Raw genomic sequence first — 21,194 nt, 5'->3', positions numbered from 1 at the left:
AACATTGCTCGACTCAGCTTCCAAACATGTCGTACCTTCTGTTTGGAGCCCTCCTTCAGCGTGATCCAGTCTTCTCCGTTGGAGCTGACGTCCACCTTGTAGGACTTCACAAAGTAGATCTTACTGGTCTCTTGAGAAATGGCGCCCTGTGTTCCGATGGCCGAGACGAACCGAAGAAACCCAAGATCCACCTGAAAAAGAAAGTAAAATGTACTTAATTTTTTTGCCTGGCTTTTTTAAACAATCTTCTTTTCACAATTCAAGATAAACATTTCAGATTTTCAAAAGTACAACAAAGCATAAATTCAGAAATGTGTTTCTTGTGAAGCGATTTTTCTGTCACTTTTCCTTTGGACAGTTGGATCACCTTTTTAAACGCTCTGTCTTTGCAATACAGGCACGTAAAAGCATTTTGGAACAGCTAAAACATAACATGGCCAGATACCAACAGGATGCTAACAGATCAACGTTTTCACAGAAGCAAATTTAAACCCTGAAATGATCCAAACAAGCTCAGCGCAGGTATAAGGACTTCAAAACCCACCGGAGCACTTCCAAGCTCCAACTGCTGACAGAAAAAAAGTACTTTATAGGTATAATTTCAAACGCGCAAAGAACTACCATGTTTGAAAGCTCATTAAAGTCAATTTTGCATAGTATAACCTCTTACAAACGGAACCACCGCCAAATGCATGAATCTTTCAGTACATAGCCTTTGTTAATAATGCACTGACAAGATGGAGAGTTAAAAATACATGTTATATTAGATTCTGCCGGGCCCATATCCTCATCAGTCGCTACCTGGAATTCAATAAACAGCAATGAAATGATACCAGCATTAATGAAAGAGACACTGGATGACAACTTAATTTCCTGAGATGGGAGACAAGAGCTTATTGGATAAAAGTGAATATAAATTGCATTATCGGAATCGGCCGAGGGGAAAGAGAGATGGGGTAGAATATAAAAAATACATGGGGGCTTTTAAGATATGCAAGGCTTTATAAAGTAATTACAGATCGCGGACACGGTGGAGGGATGTTGTTGTAGCGCAGAAGCCAGGGCAAGTCGAGGTGATCTGTGCGGGGTTGTCAGGGAGAGAGGCTGGTTCATGTCAAAGCTGGAGAAAAACATGCTAATCCGCTACTGGGAAAAGATAGACCCCCTCGGCTGTTTGCATAAGGAAAACGTACAGTTCCAGAGTTCAATTGTTGGTGAGATGAAAGCGAAATTTGGTGAGATGGGAATGAGAGGTGAAGTGTATTGCCCAGTGACATAGCAAAGGTATGTGGTTCAGTTGATGTAGTCAGGATCTAACTACCAACTTTTGAGTGAATATTTCATAAAAATTTAACAGCTAGCTGGGTAAAAATATGAAAAGCCAAAACTAAGCCAAGACATTTTAAATTAAAAATTAGCTTGATTTACTCAAATATGGTTGTTGCTACTACTACTACTACTACTACTACTATTATTATTAGGCTATTACTACCACTACTCCTACTACTAGGCAACTAATATCTAAACCACTGCCACTTCCACTACTACTACTACTACTACTACTACTACTACTACTACTACTACTACTACTACTACTACTACTACTACTACTACTACTACTACTACTACTGCTACTACTGCTGCTGCTGCTGCAACTAGCAATTGCAACTACTAGGTAAATACTAATAAATCACCACTACAACAGCAAACTACTACTACTACTACTACTACTACTACTACTACTACGACTACTACCACAAGCATACTTGGTGAAGAACTACTAATAGGCTCTTTCTACTCCTGCCACTAGGCAGGTACAAATATCTAAACCACCACCACAACTAGTACTACTACTACTATTACTACCACTAGCCTATTTGATGATGGAATATCTACGACTCCAAGGCAAATACTAATAAACCACCACTACAACAACAACAATTACTACTAAGACTACTACCACTAGTATTTGATGACTACTACTTCTACTACTCCTACTACTAGGCAACTAGTAATAGGCTATTTAAACCACTACTACAAAAACAACCACTAGTACTACAACTACAACCACAAGCCTACTTGATGATGGAATGTCTACTATTACTATAAGACTACTACTACTCCTACCACTACTACTACTACTATTACTACTACTACTACTGCCACTAGCCTATTTGATAATGGAATATATATACAGCTACTAGCCAAATATTAATAAACCACCACTACAACAGATTAGAAATTAGCACTGATAATACAAACTGATGTACAATGCATCTCTCCTGTTAAGGCTAATGCAAAAATTGTGCAGTGTCCCTGTCTCAAATAAATAAATAAATAAACAACAACTACTACTACTTCAACTATTATTACTACTACCACTAGTATTTGATGGAGGAGTACTGTATAAACCACTTCTCTATCACTGTATTTGGGGTTCGGTTGTAAATACATGTCTGACGTTTGTAACGAACCAAGAAAGTTTATGATATTGCAGCGCTAGCTTTTAACCGACTCACTTTTACTGGAAATATTAGCCGCACTGCTAGTCCATAAAAAGGATGATTCAGCTAAATGTACAAAATACACTATGGAAGCAGCAGCACATAACAAATGACTGTACCCTGACCCGTAGTGACCCGAGTGCGGGCTACTTAACCTCAACCCACTGTCTCTTCATCCATAACCCCGGAGCCAAAAGAAGCGCCGTGTTCGTTCTGTGCTGGGTTTTAACAAGCGCTAACCGTGGCTAACGTGCTAACGGTAGTTTTGACAGGCGCGCGCTGACGGTAATGAGGAGTAATGGAGGCGCGTGTGGACGGCGAGAGGGGGAAAAAAGAGGAAGAAGAGGAGGAAGAAGAGCAAAGGATCATGGGAGACAGGTCGTTTGATGTTAGCGTGCAGAGCTAAGGGATGGGAAGAATCACTAAGTCAAAGTCTAGAATCGCAGCCTGTGAGATTAATAAGACTACGGGAAGAGGACAATGTGTGAGAAAGAAAGAAAGAAGAAAAAAGACTGTTTTTAAAGTAATTCGAGTTAAGAAAAAGTTTCAACAAAAATATTTATGTATGTATGGAAGTCTTAACTTAAAAGTGCATTGTGTAACTTCTCTTGGAGTCCATCAAATTCTTTTCTCCATTAAGATGTGATTCCTTTGTCTGGAATGTTTCACAGTATGGAATTAAACCTTTCTATTTTCATGGATACCAAACCAGAACAAGTTACAGGTCAGATCTGTGGAGAATACATGTTTTTCTAGGGATTTTTGAGCTGTAAAACCACCTGTAATTGAAAAAAATGTAAGATAGAGCTGCTTAATGTCATACTGTGGGACATTACAAGTAGAGAAATTACATATCCACAGAAACAAGCAGGTGACGGACACTCCTCCACAAGTTACACTGTGCACCTTTTAAGATCCTATATTACACAAAATTAATTCTTGTCAGCCATGTTACAATGCTGTTAAATTACCAAAAACAAACAAACAAAAAAAGCTACCTGGAGTTGTTTTGTCTAATTCCCACGTGTTTAATTAATCTTTTATTATTAGTCTGTCTACATTTTCAAAGCTCAAAATGCTCTGTTCCACCTTATGTCATGAAGCCGTAGTTTAACAAATAGTTAACAAAAGGTAAAAGGTAGCTGTTAACTTGAAAACTACCACAATATGACATCACAAGGTGGAACAGAGCGTTTTGAGCTTTGCAGATGTAAACAGACTAATAATAAAAGATGAATTAAACAACATTTGAACATGGTTGAAAAGCTCAGAAGAGTCCGTAATCCGTAAATTTGCGTAATATAGGACCTTAAAAACAAACTAATTCTGATTTTCATGTTCTTTAGACAATACAAAATGGGTAAAGAGGTACAATAAGCAACAGGAACATGCTAAAAATTCAGCTGATATCATTGGTTTGGATTAGCTAGGCTGGCGCCACCTTGTGCCTCTGCTCAATTTAATTTCTCTCTAGCGACTAGGTCAGGAATCGGAATACAATAGACTCTTCCCAAAAACCCCGGAAGTGCGAGTTCGGGCATCAGCCAATCAGCGAAGAGCCATATATTCTGTTTTGGCAACGATTCCCGAGATCGAGGATTTCAAGCCGGAACAACCAGAATATTTGGTGAATTTTATCAAGGGGAAAAACTTGATATTGCCCTTCTTCCTACGGAATTTGGGAAAAGTTTAATATACAATGCTAGTCCCGTTAACGGCACGTTACATACGTCACAGCCAAATAGCAGCGATTGGTTAAATGAAAACAGTACTCGCCTACCGTCGAGCAAACGAATTCTAATACTGCGAGGTCAGTTTCTACGAAGTGAAACCGGTTGATGAATCAGGCTGTTTTCACGTCTCACTTTGCCCATTGAAGACCAAATAAAGTTTTTTATTCTTAAACCAGGTTGGAAACAGGACTGAAAAAGGACCCAAATCTGGAATAATTCATGACTACACCAGATTTAAACCTAAAACCACTCGTTTGGTCAATACATCAACATCTCCAGACATTTTGGACGACAGTAACTCAAGTTCAACGTCGTACCCGCTCCATCCATTTAACATCAGTATATTGCCTATGGCATGTCTACAAACCACGGTCCCATGTTCCGTACATATATGCCCATATTAAAGATTTACAATGTCCAATTTGATCCCAAGTACGGTTATTTCATTTCTTAATCGCTAAAACATCTGCGAGTGACCTACTGCCGTCTGCCCAACCACGCAATCCTGTGGCAAAGAAATTACCTTTTTAAAACAGATTAACTTACATCTTATACCCAGTTTAAATAGTTTTCATTGTGCGTTACAAGAATGAGTCTGTTATGTGTATGACCGTCCTCCGGTGCTCAATATTAAATGAGCTGAGCCAGGAGCCGGAGCGTGCCACAGCGGCCATTCCTGCTTCGCAAATCTACTTCCACCGAAAGAAAGGAGAGAAACAGACGAGAAGCTGAGAGGGCAGAGGGTGAAGTAAAAAGTACTTCAAATCTGTCTCAAAGTACAAATACTGTAAAGAACGTATACTACTACTACTACTCCAATACTACTAGTGTACTAGAAGTATTGTAGTACTAGTTCTCGATTTCGATACTAAGGGATAGACCTGATACTCAATACCGATATCGATATCACAGTGACAATAAAAATACTATTGGTACAAGTAAAAATACAGTGCCAGAAAAAAAAAAAGTACTATAATTAGAGTGAATACTGCAATACAATACTACTAGTGTTGTTAGAATACTAAAACTCTATTTTCGATACTAAGGAAAAGACTCGATACTCCAATACTAAATCCGATACCACTATTAAAAACAAACTAAACTACTAAACTATTGATAAAAGTAAAAATACAGAAAATAAAATAAAGTGTGGATATTGCAATACAATGCTACTCTGAACTACTAGTAGAAGTAAAAACACAGTACCAAAAAATGAAGTACCAAAACAGTATGAATACTGCAGTACAATACTACTAGACTGCTGCTACACCTGCAACAGAAAATTAAGTACTAACAATTAAATGTGAATACTGCAAGACAACACTACTAAACTACTGGTAGAAGTAAAAATACTGTAACAGAAAATGAAGTACTAAAATTAGAGTGTGGATACTACAATACAATAGGTTATGACTAGTACAACTACCAATACTCCGTAGAGAGCTACATCCTCTGCTTTCTCTGTCTGTTTTGCTGGAGGGCACTGATACATACTGTCTGTAATTATGCATGCAGTCTGGCACCAGTCCAGTGTCAATGTCGTTGTGTCCTTGGGCAAGGCACAGTCTGTCTCCAGTGTATGAATGTCCAAGAGAAGCAGCGCTATGTAAAGATGACACTTTAATATATTCACATCTGAGCCAGGATCTTTGGAGGATTAGGTAACCGTGCATGTTTTAGACTGATGAAAATATACTGCAGTACTGCTCTAACCACAACCACTAGTACTGCTTCTGCTATAATTATTACTACTTTTACTGCTACTAATTTAAAGGTGCACTATGTATCTCCAAGGAGACAATAGGTTTACCCCACTCACAGTAAGAATGCAGTTTTTTCAGTATTTTTGACCAACAAAAACTGCTATAATTGAATAAATACAAGATATTTTAAGACTTTAATACAATGCAACTATATCTGAAAACAAGCAGGTAGTGGATAGTCTACCAGAAAAGTTACATAATGTATCTTCAGTGATGTACAATACAAATAATCTTGACACACAACTACTCTTAATACAACTGTTGCTAAACCTATTCTAACATAAAGAACTAGGCCAGACGTCTCTATTTACCCAGGACAGTCCCAGTTTTGAGTCCCGTGTCCCTTGTCCCAGCAGATTTATCCAAAACTATTGGTTTGTCCCAGTTTTATACAAGAAATGTCTCAGGTGTTCCTGTTTTTGTCAGTTTTGACAGTAAAGACAACACAGAAAAGCTGCTTAAAAATGACAAAAACACAAAGAAAATGTGACTATACTGTCTCACATAGGCAGAGTGTATAACAATTTTCCTTAATGGACAGTTTGGAATTTTGGAATTTTTCATTTCCTAGTGAGCCAGAGTGTTGGAGAGGTGTGAAGACACTTTTTTAAAGATTCCATCCAGTCCTTGTATTTGCAGAGGTCGCTGGTGCTAGGCTAATGCATGTCTATGGCCATAGTTAGCCTGCCACTAAAAACAGTCTTACCCACTCCACAAAACACCTGAAGCAAAACAATTATTACACCAGACTGTCCATGTGAACGTCTGTGTCGATAGAAACATTTTAGAAGTAAAACCAACCTTACATTTGAAGGATTTATGTCTGAGCAGCAGCAGCGAGTTGTACTTCCTGATAGAAAGCTTGGCAGCGGCGGACCGATATATGAGAAAATAGTCTCTCAACATACGACGACTCATGCGATGCAAAGTGAGTTTTATTTCAAACATTATTCTATCTTAACAAACATTCACATCGACAGTCTGGTGTAATAATAGATTTGCTTCGGGTGTTTTGTGGAGTGCTTAAAACTGTTTTTATTGGCAGCCTAACTATGGTCATTGACATGCACTAGCCTAGCACCAGCAACCTCTGCAAATAGAAGGACTGGATCGAATATTTAAAAAAGTGTCTCCACACGTCTCCAACACTCTGCCTCACTAGGAAATGAGGTCCTATGTCCAAAATTCCAAACTGTCCCTTTAATTACACACTCTTTTCACAATATTATTATTATCAACCACCCTAAACTGTGACCAGTTTTTGTTTTTAAAAAATCTGGTCACCCTAACTTAAATATATGTGATCTGGAAATCGAACCCAGAACCTTCTTGTTGTTATGTCAATTCATATCTCATCTTTGTATTTAATTCCTAATATTTTGAAAGACTCCATCAATCACTGCGCTCTCGTCAGCCACAGCCTGCTTACACTCTGCCGCTGGCCTTGAGGACCCAGCTCGGTGACGCTCAGACGTTTTGACATTGTGAATTCATTTGCGCACGGCGTCGGGTTGCACCTTGGCACGCGCGATGAAAACACGCTCTCCGGACTCCGCCGAGGGCCCCCGAGTGAAGGACGCAGGGGCCCGGAGCGCGGCGCTGGCTGGAGGGGCAGACCGCTGGATCAATTTCACAGGCGGACCGCGATAACGGGGGCCCGGGCCTAATGAGAGGGAGCCATGATTTATTAATGCGCGCTTGTTAGTGGCGCAGCGCTGGCCGGCCCGTGTGGAGGTAAAGCGGGGCCGGGGGTGAGGGGGTGACGGAGGGGGGTGACGGGGAGGGGAGGAGGGGGAGACGTGCAGGTCAGGCGGTGAAGAGGAGTCCACTCGGCAGCGCACGGACCTCAGAGCAAAACAAACATAATGATTTCTAGTGGGAAATACGCCGGGGCTATTTACATAAGACTTAGCGTTAGCTGAATCATGCTGAAAGACATCTAAATAAACCGAATCCCTACGACTGCCGATGTAGAGTGTTGTTGTGTCCTCAGGCAAGACACTGTAGGATTATAAAGGTGTTCAGATGTTTATTCAACTGAAAAGAAGTTGAACTACAACTGCTACCACTGCTATTACTATTACTAGTACTAATACAAATAATACTGCAGTTGCTGCTACTACTGCTGTGGCTCTACTACTACTACTGGTGCTACTACTACTACTACTACTACTAGTACTACTACTGCTGCTGCTGCTGCTACTACTACTTCAACAGCTCCTGCAACTACTACTGCTGCTACTACGACTTCTACAGCTACTACTACTGCTATTATCACTACCACTGCCACTCCTGCAACTACTACTTCTACAGCTACTACTACTGCTACTGCTACTGCTACTGCTACTACTACAGCTATTACTATTACCACTTCCGCTCCTGCAACTACTACTGCTGCTACTACTACTACAGCTACTACTAGGTTACTACTACTACTGCCAATACCACTGCCACTGCCACTCCTGCAACTACTACTACTACTGCTACTACTGCCACTACTGCCACTACTACCACTGCTACAACAACTACTACTACTTCTACATCTAAAACCAAGCTATCATTACTACTACCACTGCTACTATATTTTACAACTATTACTATTGCTACCACAACTGCAACTACACAGGAACTCATAGTATTACTAATCCTACTTTTTGCCAAGAGATGAAGTCAACTACTACTACAAAATTCTACTAATACTACTACTGCTTGTACTACTACAGCGTGCAGGTCAGGCGGTGAAGAGGAGTCCACTCGGCAGAGCACGGACCTCAGAGCCAAACAAACATAATGATTACTAGTGGGAAATACGCCCGGGCTATTTACATAAGACTTAGCATTAGCTGATTCATGCTGCTTCAAGAGCTAAAAACAAAAACAAAAAAAAACAAATCCCTACTGCCGGCGATGCATAGTGTTGTTGTGTCCTCAGGCAAGACACTTCACTCAGTGTGATTTGTATAGATGTAGGAATATAAAGGTAGTCAAAGTTGTTTATGCAACTAATACTGCTACCACTGCTACTGTTACTTCTACAGCTACTTCTACTGCTACTACTGCAACTACTACTACTGCTGCTACTACTATTACAAGTACAGCTACTTCTACTGCTACTATTGCAACTACTATTACTATTATTACTACTACAGCTACTTCTGCTACTACACTGCTGCTACTACAACTATGCTGTTATTACTACTATCATTGCTACTGACCAGGCTCCAACTGCTGTTACTACTACTATTGCTACTACAATACTACTACTATTACTACTACTGGTACTACTACTGTAGCAACATGGTACATACACATAGACTTTTACAATTACAACTACACAGGAACCGATAGTGTTACTAATATTACTTTTTACCTCCACATATAACAACATAATTCACCTAGTACTACAAAATTGTACTTCTACTTCTACTACAACAGCGTGCAGGTCGGGTGGTGAAGAGGAGTCCTTTCGGCAAACAAACATAATGATTACTAGTGGGAGATACGCCCGAGCTATTTAAGATTTCATGCTGCTTCAAGACCTAAAAATAACAAATCCCTACTGCCGGCGATGCATAGTGTTGTTGTGTCCTCAGGCAGGACACTTTAAATGGTCACGTTTTTATATAGCAATTTTCCACCTTCAAAGCACTCAGGGCGCATTACATCAAGGAAACACTCATCTATTCAGACACACAGCAGTGTACGCAGACGCAGGGTTAAGTGTCTGTGAGATGGAATCACACCGCCAACCTGTGAGTCAGTGGATTTCAACAAATGATCTTTATGTTGAGAGCAGGATTCGGACCGCTAACCTAAGGTCTTAAAAGTCTTTAAAAGGTCTTAAATTTCATGTTCCTAAATTAAGGCCTTAAAAGTCTTAAAGTAAGTTGTCCAAGTCTTATTTTTTTCACAAAGGTCTGAAATTTCATTAAAAATTTTCTGTTTTCTCAACCGGGCTGCAGTGCAATATTAAATGAAGGGAGGGTAAAAAAACCCAACATGAAATAATGTAACATGAACGTCTTATTTGGAGTATGCGCAAACAATACTTTGTTTTTTAGCATCTGTGGCAATGAGTAAACAATCAGTTTTGTCTACACTGCCCAAGACGCAAAACTCTGGTCAGATCTGCTCACGACACGTACACATTTACATCACATACATCACCACCTAGCGTCACCACCGAGCCGCCTGACATGCATTCCCATTCCCATCGAATTCCACACACTTTTGCATCACCGTATGCGCACAGATTTCCTCCCGAAAATGTTCGTCTAAATGCGGAATAAAAAGTGAAGATGCGACGCCACTTTTGCGTCTTCTGTTCAGACCGTCATCATGTAAACGTAGTCTTAGATTCTAGATCTAGGACCGGTAACTGTTCGATCATTATCAGAATTAGACCTGGTGTTTTTCGCCTGCATAATGGGTACGACGTTGGTATTAATTTTCATTGAAGTGGTCTTAAAAGGTCTAAAAAAAGTCTTAAATTTGAGGTAGTCAAACCCGGGGATACCCTGTTTCTGATCAGAGGACAAACGCACTACTAACTGAGCCCCACAATACGCCCATACTACTTCTACTTCAACAACTACCACTGCTACTATGTTTACTATTGCTACTATGGATATTACTACTACTGCTCTTTCTAGTACCAAGGCTAATAGTACTGTCGTAACATAACAACACAATTCAACTACTACTGCAAAATTCTAGAACTAATTGTACTACAAAAAACTGCAGGTCAGGCGGTGAAGAGGTCCATCTGGCAGTGCAAAGACCACCACAAAATTGAAAATTCTACTACTACTACAAAATTCTGCTCTTTATACTGTACTGAGGCCAAACAAATGTCACTTTATTACTTGAAAAAACCCCAAAGAAAACGGGCTTTTAAAAGTGCCGAGGATGTATTTCTTGTTGTTGAAGAGATAATTTGACAGCCTTCTTGGCACTAGCCCTATACGTTATGATTAGAGCGCAGTACAGCTCCATGATATTGGCTGAACCTGGCAGAAACATGGAAAAAGAAGCGCACTGGGCTCTATCTCTGCCGCACGCTTGATTGGCTCCTAATTGAGTTGCAGGAGAAGCAGTTACTCAGCGCGAAAAAAAAAAAAAAAAGAGAAAAGTTTGGTGAATAGTGAAAGAATCCATTGCGTGATAGACTCCTAAGACCCCGACATGCTGATAGTGTTACGCGAGGGTGAGGGGGTGAAAAAGTCATTTGCCAAAAGCGGATGAAACGACGAAAAGAGAGAATCGGATTCGTTAGGAAGTCCGATATCGATTCATTTGTCTGTGCGAATGAAAATATTTCAATTCTTCGTAACTACTACCACTGCTACTACTACTACCACTATTACTACTGCTGCTATTAGTAATTTTACTACTACTCCTACTACTACTACCTCTGCTGCTGCTGCTACTACTACTGCTTCTACTGCTTCTGTTACTACAACAGCTACTGCCACTGTTGCTACTACTACTACTACTACTACTACTACTACTACTACTACTACTACTACTACTACTACTACTACTCCCTCTGCTGCTGTTATTACTAGTAGTACTACTACTACTGCTATTCTACTACCACCTCTAATACTTCTACTACTACTACCTCTGCTGCTGCTACTACTACTACTAGTATTACTACTACTACTACTACTACTTCTACTACTGCTACTACTGCTGCTGCTACAGAAATTACTACAACTCCAACTGCTACTAATGTTACTACTGTTACAACTACTACTACTACTGCTGAGGTTACGACTACTACTACTACTGCTACTGCCACTGTTGCTACTACTACTACTACTACTTCTACTACTGCTACCTCTGTGGCTGCTGCTAGTACTACTAGTACTATTACTACTGCTGCTATTAGTAATTTTACTACTACTCCTACTACTACTACCTCTGCTGCTGCTGCTACTACTACTGCTTCTACTGCTTCTGTTACTACAACAGCTACTGCCGCTGTTGCTACTACTACTACTACTACTACTACTACTACTACTACTACTACTACTCCCTCTGCTGCTGCTATTACTAGTAGTACTACTACTACTGCTATTCTACTACCACCTCTAATACTTCTACTACTACTACCTCTGCTGCTGCTACTACTACTAGTATTACTACTACTACTACTACTACTTCTACTACTGCTACTACTGCTAATACTACTGCTGCTGCTACAGAAATTACTACAACTCCAACTGCTACTAATGTTACTACTGTTACAACTACTACTACTACTGCTGAGGTTACGACTACTACTACTACTGCTACTGCCACTGTTGCTACTACTACTACTACTACTACTTCTACTACTGCTACCTCTGTGGCTGCTGCTAGTACTACTAGTACTATTACTACTGCTGCTATTAGTAATTTTACTACTACTCCTACTACTACTACCTCTGCTGCTGCTGCTACTACTACTGCTTCTACTGCTTCTGTTACTACAACAGCTACTGCCGCTGTTGCTACTACTACTACTACTACTACTACTACTACTACTACTACTACTACTACTACTACTACTACTCCCTCTGCTGCTGCTATTACTAGTAGTACTACTACTACTGCTATTCTACTACCACCTCTAATACTTCTACTACTACTACCTCTGCTGCTGCTACTACTACTAGTATTACTACTACTACTACTACTACTACTTCTACTACTGCTACTACTGCTAATACTACTGCTGCTGCTACAGAAATTACTACAACTCCAACTGCTACTAATGTTACTACTGTTACAACTACTACTACTACTGCTGAGGTTACGACTACTACTACTACTGCTACTGCCACTGTTGCTACTACTACTACTACTACTTCTACTACTGCTACCTCTGTGGCTGCTGCTAGTACTACTAGTACTACTACTACTGCTGCTGTTGCTACTACTACTACTACTACTATTACTATTACTAATCTTACTCCTACTACTTCTGCTACCGCTACTACTACTGCTGCTGCTGCTACAGCAATTACTCCAACTCCAACTACTACTACTGTTACTACTGCCGCTACCACTATTACAACTGCTACTACTACTGCTACTGCTACTACTACTGCTGCAGGTTTACAACTAAACTACTACTGCTATTGCTATTACTACTACCACTGCTACTATTTTTAATACTTCACTACTGATATTACTACGACTAGGCTCCTACTGCTGTTACAAGCACCACTGCTACTACTGCAGTAATGTGGTGTACATAAATCAACACTGATAGACTGAAACTACTCCAACTACACAAAAACTGATAGTACTACCAATTCTACTACTTTTTTCCCCCACCAATTCTACTACTACTACTAAATTCTACTACTATTTCTACTTGTGCTCCAAGAAGTGAAGTGCAATAAATAAATAAACAAAGCTTGATGGATGAATACCATTAAAGCTAGAACTGCTAATAGTACGACTAACACTACTTTCCTCCCCCAGATGAGAACCAAATTCCCCAAAGAAACTGGAACTGGAACCCATTACAGCGCCATGATGGATTATGAAAAATTACACAAACTCCAGTATTTATGCAAGAGAATATCATTTGGAGGCATGTTTTATTCATGACAGATGTGTTTGTGACCCGTTACCAGGGACGGTCTCTGAAGGATCTGCGCGCTAACTCTATTCAGAACATTTGTACTCAACGCAGTGATCAAACTACTCTAATTATGTTAATAATGAAAACGATGTATTCCCACGACAAACATGCTGACTACTACTACTACTACTAATGTTACTACTATTGCCTTTCAGTGATACATAACTGAACTGGAAATATAATCAGAACTTATTCAGCTAAAAATTATTTTAAAAAATTTATGATTCAGGCATTTGTTATTTATAACAGTAAATACTACTATTACTACTACTGCTGCTGCCATTACTCCTATTACTACTATTACTAGTAGTTCAGCTTACTTATTTGACTGAAAATAAGTAGAATTTTTTATGATTTGGGCATTTGTTATTTGTAACAGTAAATACTACTACTACTCCTCCCCTTCCTTTTTTTCCTACTACTACTACTACTACTACTACTACTACTTGAATATTCATACTACTACTATTAAGTGATTTGATTAACAACTTGTACTACAATCGTACTTCAAATGAATGCTACTGTTCCTACTTTAAAGTACTATAAAAGTGCTAAAGCTATTACTATTACTATTACTATTACTACTTCTACTACTACTATATTACTACTATTACTCCTACTACTACTACTGCTGGTACAACTACCACTATAGCAAACAAGTTGAATACTACCTCTACTGTTAAGTGATACGATTAACACTATTACTTGTATTACAATCGTACTTCAAACTAATGCTACTGTTATTACTTTAAAGTGCTATAAAAGTGCTAAAGCTATTACTACTTGTTCTACTAGTATTACTATTACTGCTGCTGCTGCTACTAAGTGATCTGATTAACACAATTACTTGTACTACAATCGTACTTCAAACTAATGCTACTGTTATTACTTTAAAGTGCTATAAAAGTGCTAAAGCTATTTCTATTACTATTACTACTTTTCCTACTACTATATTACTACTATTACTCCTACTACTACTACTACTGCTGCTGCTACTAAGTGATTTGATTAACACTATTACTTTTACAATTGTACCTCAAACTATTGCTACTGTTACTACTTTAAAGTGCTATACAAAGTGCTCTAAAAGTACTAAAGCTCTTAGTACTACTCCTTCAGCTCCTAGTACTCATAATACAGCTCATACTATGACTATTACCTTGAAGTGCACCCACCTAAGGCCCATGGCTGCTACTCTGTGCCTTTACACCACCTGCACTCCTCACTGGCAATAACACAAAGTAGATTAGCAAACTACAATATACAGAGCCATAACCGTAATAATGGCGGGTGATGATTTCTTTCTCTATTGCTTCTATTGCAATAAAAGAGCGTTATGAACCTCTAAATCTGGCTATAAGAACCTGCCGAGATAATAGATGGAAGATAATTCATCACAATAACGCTCGCTGTATGGAAATATGGGAGAAAAACCTGAGAAAAAATGGAAATGAGCCTGCAGCTGACAGTGTGTAAGGGGCCCGAGTGACAGCCACTAATCGGCGATGCTACGGGGTTGACGGAATAACGCGGTTGGCTCGAGATTGAAAAAAAAAAAAAAAAAAAGCTAGCTAGCATCTGTTCCCCATTTTACTACAGTCCGCTCCATTACCTGAAAGTGTAATTAATTCCCCTTTCATGAAAATTGTATTAGTGGAAATGTTAGCGGACCTGTGCACCTCGCCGGGGACCTTCCATTCATCACAGTATCCATGTGACACAATGGGGTGTATTTTTAGACCGGTGACACCTCTTCAGTGAAGCTAAATTATGCATGGGTTCCACTGATCACCCTGTGCTTAAACAAGAGCAGTAAAAATGTAAGTACGGATAATGATGCACTAAGAGCGAATATCGTGCAAAATGTCTTTTAACTACAGTATGTAATAAGATCCAAAAACATCATCTGGAGTTATGTTTTCTTTCATTTTCGTTTGGTTAATTTAACTTGTATACCTCAAAATGCTCTGTTCCACCTACTGAGGTCATGCCCGCCCTCTCCAGGAAGTGCTCCTCAATGTTTTTAAAGTTCATCCACCCACCTCAATCCAGTAATTTCTTTTTTTCATATCTTCAATTTGTTAAAATACACATATTACGCAAAATTGATTTTCTAAGCTTTTAAACATCTTATAACATAGTCAAAAATACACCTGAAGTTGTTTTTAACTCCCTTAAAGTTTTGTGAGTCCTCTGAGCACTCGAAAAAACACTTGGTTTCAAATTTGCCAGGATTGTGACATCAAAGAAAAATAAAAAAATGTATATGAATCCTATTTTAGTTCTAAATTATTACATTACCTTAAATGAAAAACTCTGAGTAAGTAGTATTTTGGTAGCCTGATTCATCAGCCGGTTTCACTTAATTTAATTTCGTAGAAACCATCTGACTTCACAGTGTTAGAATTCGTTCGCTCAACGGTAGGTGGGTACTTTTTATCATTTAACCAATCGCTGCTATTTGGTCGTGATGTATGTAATGAGCCGCTAACGGGGTTAACTGGTATATTAAGCTTTTCCCAAATCCCGTAGGAAGAAGGACAATAACGTCTTTCCCCTTGATGAAATTCAAGGGGAATGTTCCGGCTTTAAATCCTCAATCTCGGGAATCGTTGACATCATTAAATATATGTCTCTTCACTGATTAGCTGGTGCCCGAACTGGCACTTCCGGGGTTTTTGCGAACCGTCTAGTGTATTCTGATTTCTGACCTAGTCGCTGGAGAGAAATGAAATTGAGAGGAGGCACTAGGTGGCGCCAGACTGGCTAGTATTTTGCCCTAACACTTTCTTACTCTTACGTGGATAATAACACAGGTCACTAGCTTTTCTACTTCATCGTATTTATGCTTTCACCTAATTTAAACTGCTTTTAAAATGTAAAAAACAACAATAAAACAGTTTATAACAAATACAGACAATACACAAGAGACATATTTTGACCTCAATATCTGTACTGGCGTAAGGAACATTTTGCTCAAATACATGGAGGGAAAAAAGTACAAGAGATTTTAAAGAGCCTATGACAAACTGAACTACTCATTTGAATAAACCACAGTTAAGATTATTTATTTTATTTTGTAAGATTTTACAAAAAACTACTCTCTTTCACAGTTTGGGAATCTTTTTGGTTTCAAATTTTACTACTGTTTGGAAATCATGACATCATGTTTGGGAATTCCATAACTGTTACCAAAGAACCATGCCGTACAGTAAGCCACATATTCTTGTACACAGAAATGATTATTCTACAAATAAAAATACAAGAAAACACCTTTATTTTCTTGAAACAATCCTTAAAGTATTAGAAAAATGTCAAATGTTTGGAATAAATTCTCCCTAGTAGCGTCAATATGGAACTCTCTAACATCCAGGAATTTTCAACACATTTTTCAACTTTTCCACACAAATTTCCTCCTTGACTGGTGTGAAACTGTCATTTCTATTTACAAGTGTTATCCCACCGAAATGAGAAGTAATCAGAGGACCATCAAGACCTGTCCTACGCACTTTATGTATAAAAAAGAGCAGTGACTAAAGCGTTCTAAAAATACTGCTACAAACCCACAAGGCTTTCTTTCATTCATACGATATCTATAACCCAATATGGCAACACAGTGTACAGTCCAGACATGACATACCCGCAGGTCATGCACTTTTCATGCTCTCATAAGCATTACTCAGCCTTAGTCATGTGACGCCGTGGGCACACACACACACACACACACACACACACACAAAACACACACCCTTCACACAAACACAGACACACACTCTACACTACAGAGTCTTAAGGGTGACTCATGCAAAGGAAAAGAGACTATTTAGACGTTTCCTCTCATCGTTTCCTCCCTCTGTCTCCGGCTCTCGTCAAACAAACTTCACAAGACAAGGCCAAGTCTGCGCAACGTACCACCGCCAACGTAGACTGTTTTCAGTTCTGAGTTATTTTGAACTCTTCACGGTTTTTAAGAGCACTATAACAGGAAACACAACCTTACACTTGTTGCATCTGTTTTTTACATTTCAGTTAGTGCTGTTTTTAGCACCATGTTTGACTCCACAAATGTCTTTTAGAGGTTGTCATAGTTGGACAGAGATGGGTAGTAAACAGGTACACATTCCAAATTTCTTCACCTGAGCAACATTTATGAAGAAATTCCACATCTAAAAATGATTTTGTTAGAATGTTTTAATAAATGTATTTCAAATTAATATATTTCTGTTTAAAATATATGCATTATGCAAAACAGATTTTCTAAGCTTTTAATCAAGTTATAATATAGTCAAAAATATACCTGAAGTTGTATTTAAGTCCCTTAAATCTACTTTTGTGATTCCAGCTTTCCTCTGAGCATTCATAAAACACTTGGTTTCAAATTTGCCAGGATTGTGGCATCAAATAAAAACAAAAAAAATTATATGAATTCTATTTTAGTTGTTAATTGTTGCATTAACTTGAAACAAAAAAAAAATCTGATTCAATCCAAAGTTTTACTCATAATGTAAGTAGTATTTTGCTCCCAAATGTTTTTTTTTTTTACTCTTACTTGGATAATAACACAGCTCACTAGCTTTTCTACTTCATCATATTTATTTTTGAAGGCGCACTTCGTAACTTTTTGGTTGGGGGTCAGTCACCTGCTTGTTTCCATGATTATATGGATTCCATGTATATTTCATTTCTATGCCTCAGATGTTCCAAAGTATGACATTAAACAGCTCTACTTTACATTTATTCCATTACAAATGGTCTTATAGCTCAAAAATACCTTGAAAAAAAGGCATTCTGACTGTGAGTGGAGTCACCTCTCCATGGTTCTGACCTGTAACTTGGTCTGGTTTGGTCTCAGTAAAGATAGAAAGGTTTAATGCCATCCTGCGAAACATTCCAGACCAAGCAATAACATATGAGGGACCTTCCACCAGAAAAGTTACACATTGCACCTTTAGGTATTGCGCGCTACCATATTTTACAACAGACATCCATTGTTCCACCGACACCTACTGCTTTGGAATCCCCTCTTCTTTTCGCCAGACGCCTGCACTGAGCTGAACTTTTTCCACCCTAAAAATGGCACCCTCTCGTTTTATTACATCACTCCATCCGCTGGTGTTTGATTTCCACTCGTCTTTTTTCTGCCTGCTCCTCTCGTGTGTGGATGCCTCTCCTCGCATTGATTTTCCCATTCAGAGCCACTCCTGGGCACCGCCGGACGCCATTGTTTCCATCAGTGTGTCCGCCACTGATGATGTCACCGGGGGACCCCTACCCTCCAGATTCATCAACCACGGATAATTACAGTATCCCGAGTTGTAATTACTCATCTTCGGGTTACGAAGTGGGTCAATGGCGGGAGAGTGGCAATCAAAATTAATACTACTAAGAGTACTACTATGAGGCTACTACAACTACTACTACTACTACAGATACAATTGTTGTAGTTGAAAGTCCTGCGTTCAGGGGAAGTTCTAAGACATTGGCATTAGAAAATAGTACAGCAAAACTACTACCAGTACTACTACAAGAGTACTACAACTATTACTACTACTAATATGTTTCTAAATATGTATTATTAAGTTGAAATTTTTGTTTGTATTATAATTTTTGACGGAATTTGGCATACACTTGTACCCTTGTATCTAGTTTTGATAAGTTAAAAGTTCTGCGTTCTCTGTACTTCTGAAACATTGACGTTTAAAGTTCTGACCACTATAGAGCGCATTAGAAATTAGTAAAGCAATACTACAAGTACTATGACAAGGGTACTACTACTATGACTACTACTGCTACTACAAAAGTTTCCAAATATATATTATTACATTGACATTTTCGATTAGTATGATACATTTGACGGACTTATAGGATACATTAGAAAATAGTAAAGCAAAGTACTGCAACAAGGGTACTACAACTATTACTACTACTATAAAACATTGTTTCAAAATATGTATTATTACGTTGACATTTTCGATTACTATCATACATTTTGAAGAAATTTGCCAGACTTATAGAGCAAATTATAAAATAGTAAAGCAATCCTACAAGTACTATGACAATGGTACTACAACTATTACTACTACTACTATAAAAGAGAGTTTCTAAATATGTATTATTACGTTGACATTTTTGATTGGTATTGTACTTTTTGGACAGAATTTGCCAGACATTGTTTATGTCAGATGCCACATGTTACCAGAATGGGCAATTTGGATGAAGTGTATTGCCAAGGGACTTAAAAGTAGAATATACTGTACATTTAGCAAAATTTGAGCTCACAACCCTCTGGTTTGGGGGTGAAGACTTACAAACTACAACACTGTTTCTCCATCTAATTTTATTACGTATTGTAAAATGTTACTATGGCAATATATTAAATTACACAAGAGAATTACTGAATTTTTATACTTTTTAAAAATGTATTTTTACGTTTGCCATACACATCCAACTAGTCATTTTAAAGATCTAGAACATATGAAACAGTGATTGTAACTGCATGCTCTAGAGTAATTAAATCTGAATGATAAACTACTGTGTTTCGTATTGTCATTATTCATCGCTGTACGCTGTGGTGGGTCTTGGAAGTGGGTCAAACGCAAGACAATAGCATCAGAAAAAGTAATTTCTCAGGCTAATTGGTAGCATACTAAGATGTGAAGGAAAAACAGGAAATGTATGGTAGGACTTAGCGGGCTGCGTTAGCATGTGCTAGGTAAACACAGCGCTGGCTCAGTGGCGTTTTCGAGAAGGAAGTGCGCAATTAGTGGTTGTTTGGCTGGTCAGAGCTGCGCGGCTGGGCTTGTTATCTTTGCTAAGTGCGCCAGGTTTCACTGTTTCCATGTTCCTCCACAAAAAAGGAAGTGAGGCTCTGTCAGTGGTAGACTTAACCTTGAGATTAGCATCAAGACAAATTAGCGTGCTAGGTAAACAAACACGGGCATTCTTGTGTCTTTCATGTTTCAGGGCAGACAAAAGGAGGTCAGCTACGTAAGACAAAAAGGTCATTTCAGACAGGTTTCAAAGGGAAAAAAGGAAGCATAAAATTAAATATGAAATAGTAATTAAAAAAAAAAAAAAAAGAAAAGAAAATGCACCTAGGTTCTAGGTTAGTTTGTAGTTTTTTCTTTTTTCCAAGTTTAGGACAAAAACATTCCAAGAAAATAAAAGCCCTAGTATGTAAGTTTTCCCCAAAAATGCATGGTTTTTATTTTGGATGTTTTAATTGTACTGTAGAAAAACATGCATTCTTACTGTTAGCGGGCTTGCATCTCCACAAACCTGACTCTTATTTGGCGTAGAGGAAAATGTCCTCTCACTTGTTGGCATAGAAATGTGGTTGTGTTGACTAGAATCTAGAATCTTCCACAGTATGGCATAAATTTAATTTAGTAGTATCTAATTTCCAAGGAGAATGTTCTGAAAAATTGTTTTTTCACTTAGTATTTTCAGGTGCAGGTAATGTGCCACCCCCATAAAGTTGCATACTGGGTTTGTTTTTTTTTTTTTTGCACATTTTAATTAAAAGCTGAATGGAAATTAACTTTTTAACTCACAA

General features: G+C 38.5%; 1 protein-coding gene across 5 annotated transcripts in view; it reads right to left on the bottom strand.

The window, feature by feature from the left end:
* Positions 1-21,194, bottom strand: part of nrp1a (neuropilin 1a) — a 218,962-nt gene that overhangs the window by 56,104 nt on the left and 141,664 nt on the right. For all 5 annotated transcript variants that reach the window (XM_020930709.2, XM_055150807.1, XM_055150804.1 and 2 more), the window contains exon 8: positions 36-191. In XM_020930709.2, coding sequence (XP_020786368.1) covers positions 36-191 — 156 coding nt within the window. The remainder of the gene's footprint in view (positions 1-35; positions 192-21,194) is intronic.

This window comes from Boleophthalmus pectinirostris, unplaced genomic scaffold, assembly GCF_026225935.1.
Source record: "Boleophthalmus pectinirostris isolate CB_2022bp ecotype Guang Dong unplaced genomic scaffold, ASM2622593v1 HiC_scaffold_15, whole genome shotgun sequence".
Classification (NCBI taxonomy): Eukaryota; Metazoa; Chordata; class Actinopteri; order Gobiiformes; family Gobiidae; genus Boleophthalmus; species Boleophthalmus pectinirostris.
Note: the sequence above shows the minus strand (reverse complement) of the source record. Positions and strands in the feature narration are given on the sequence as shown.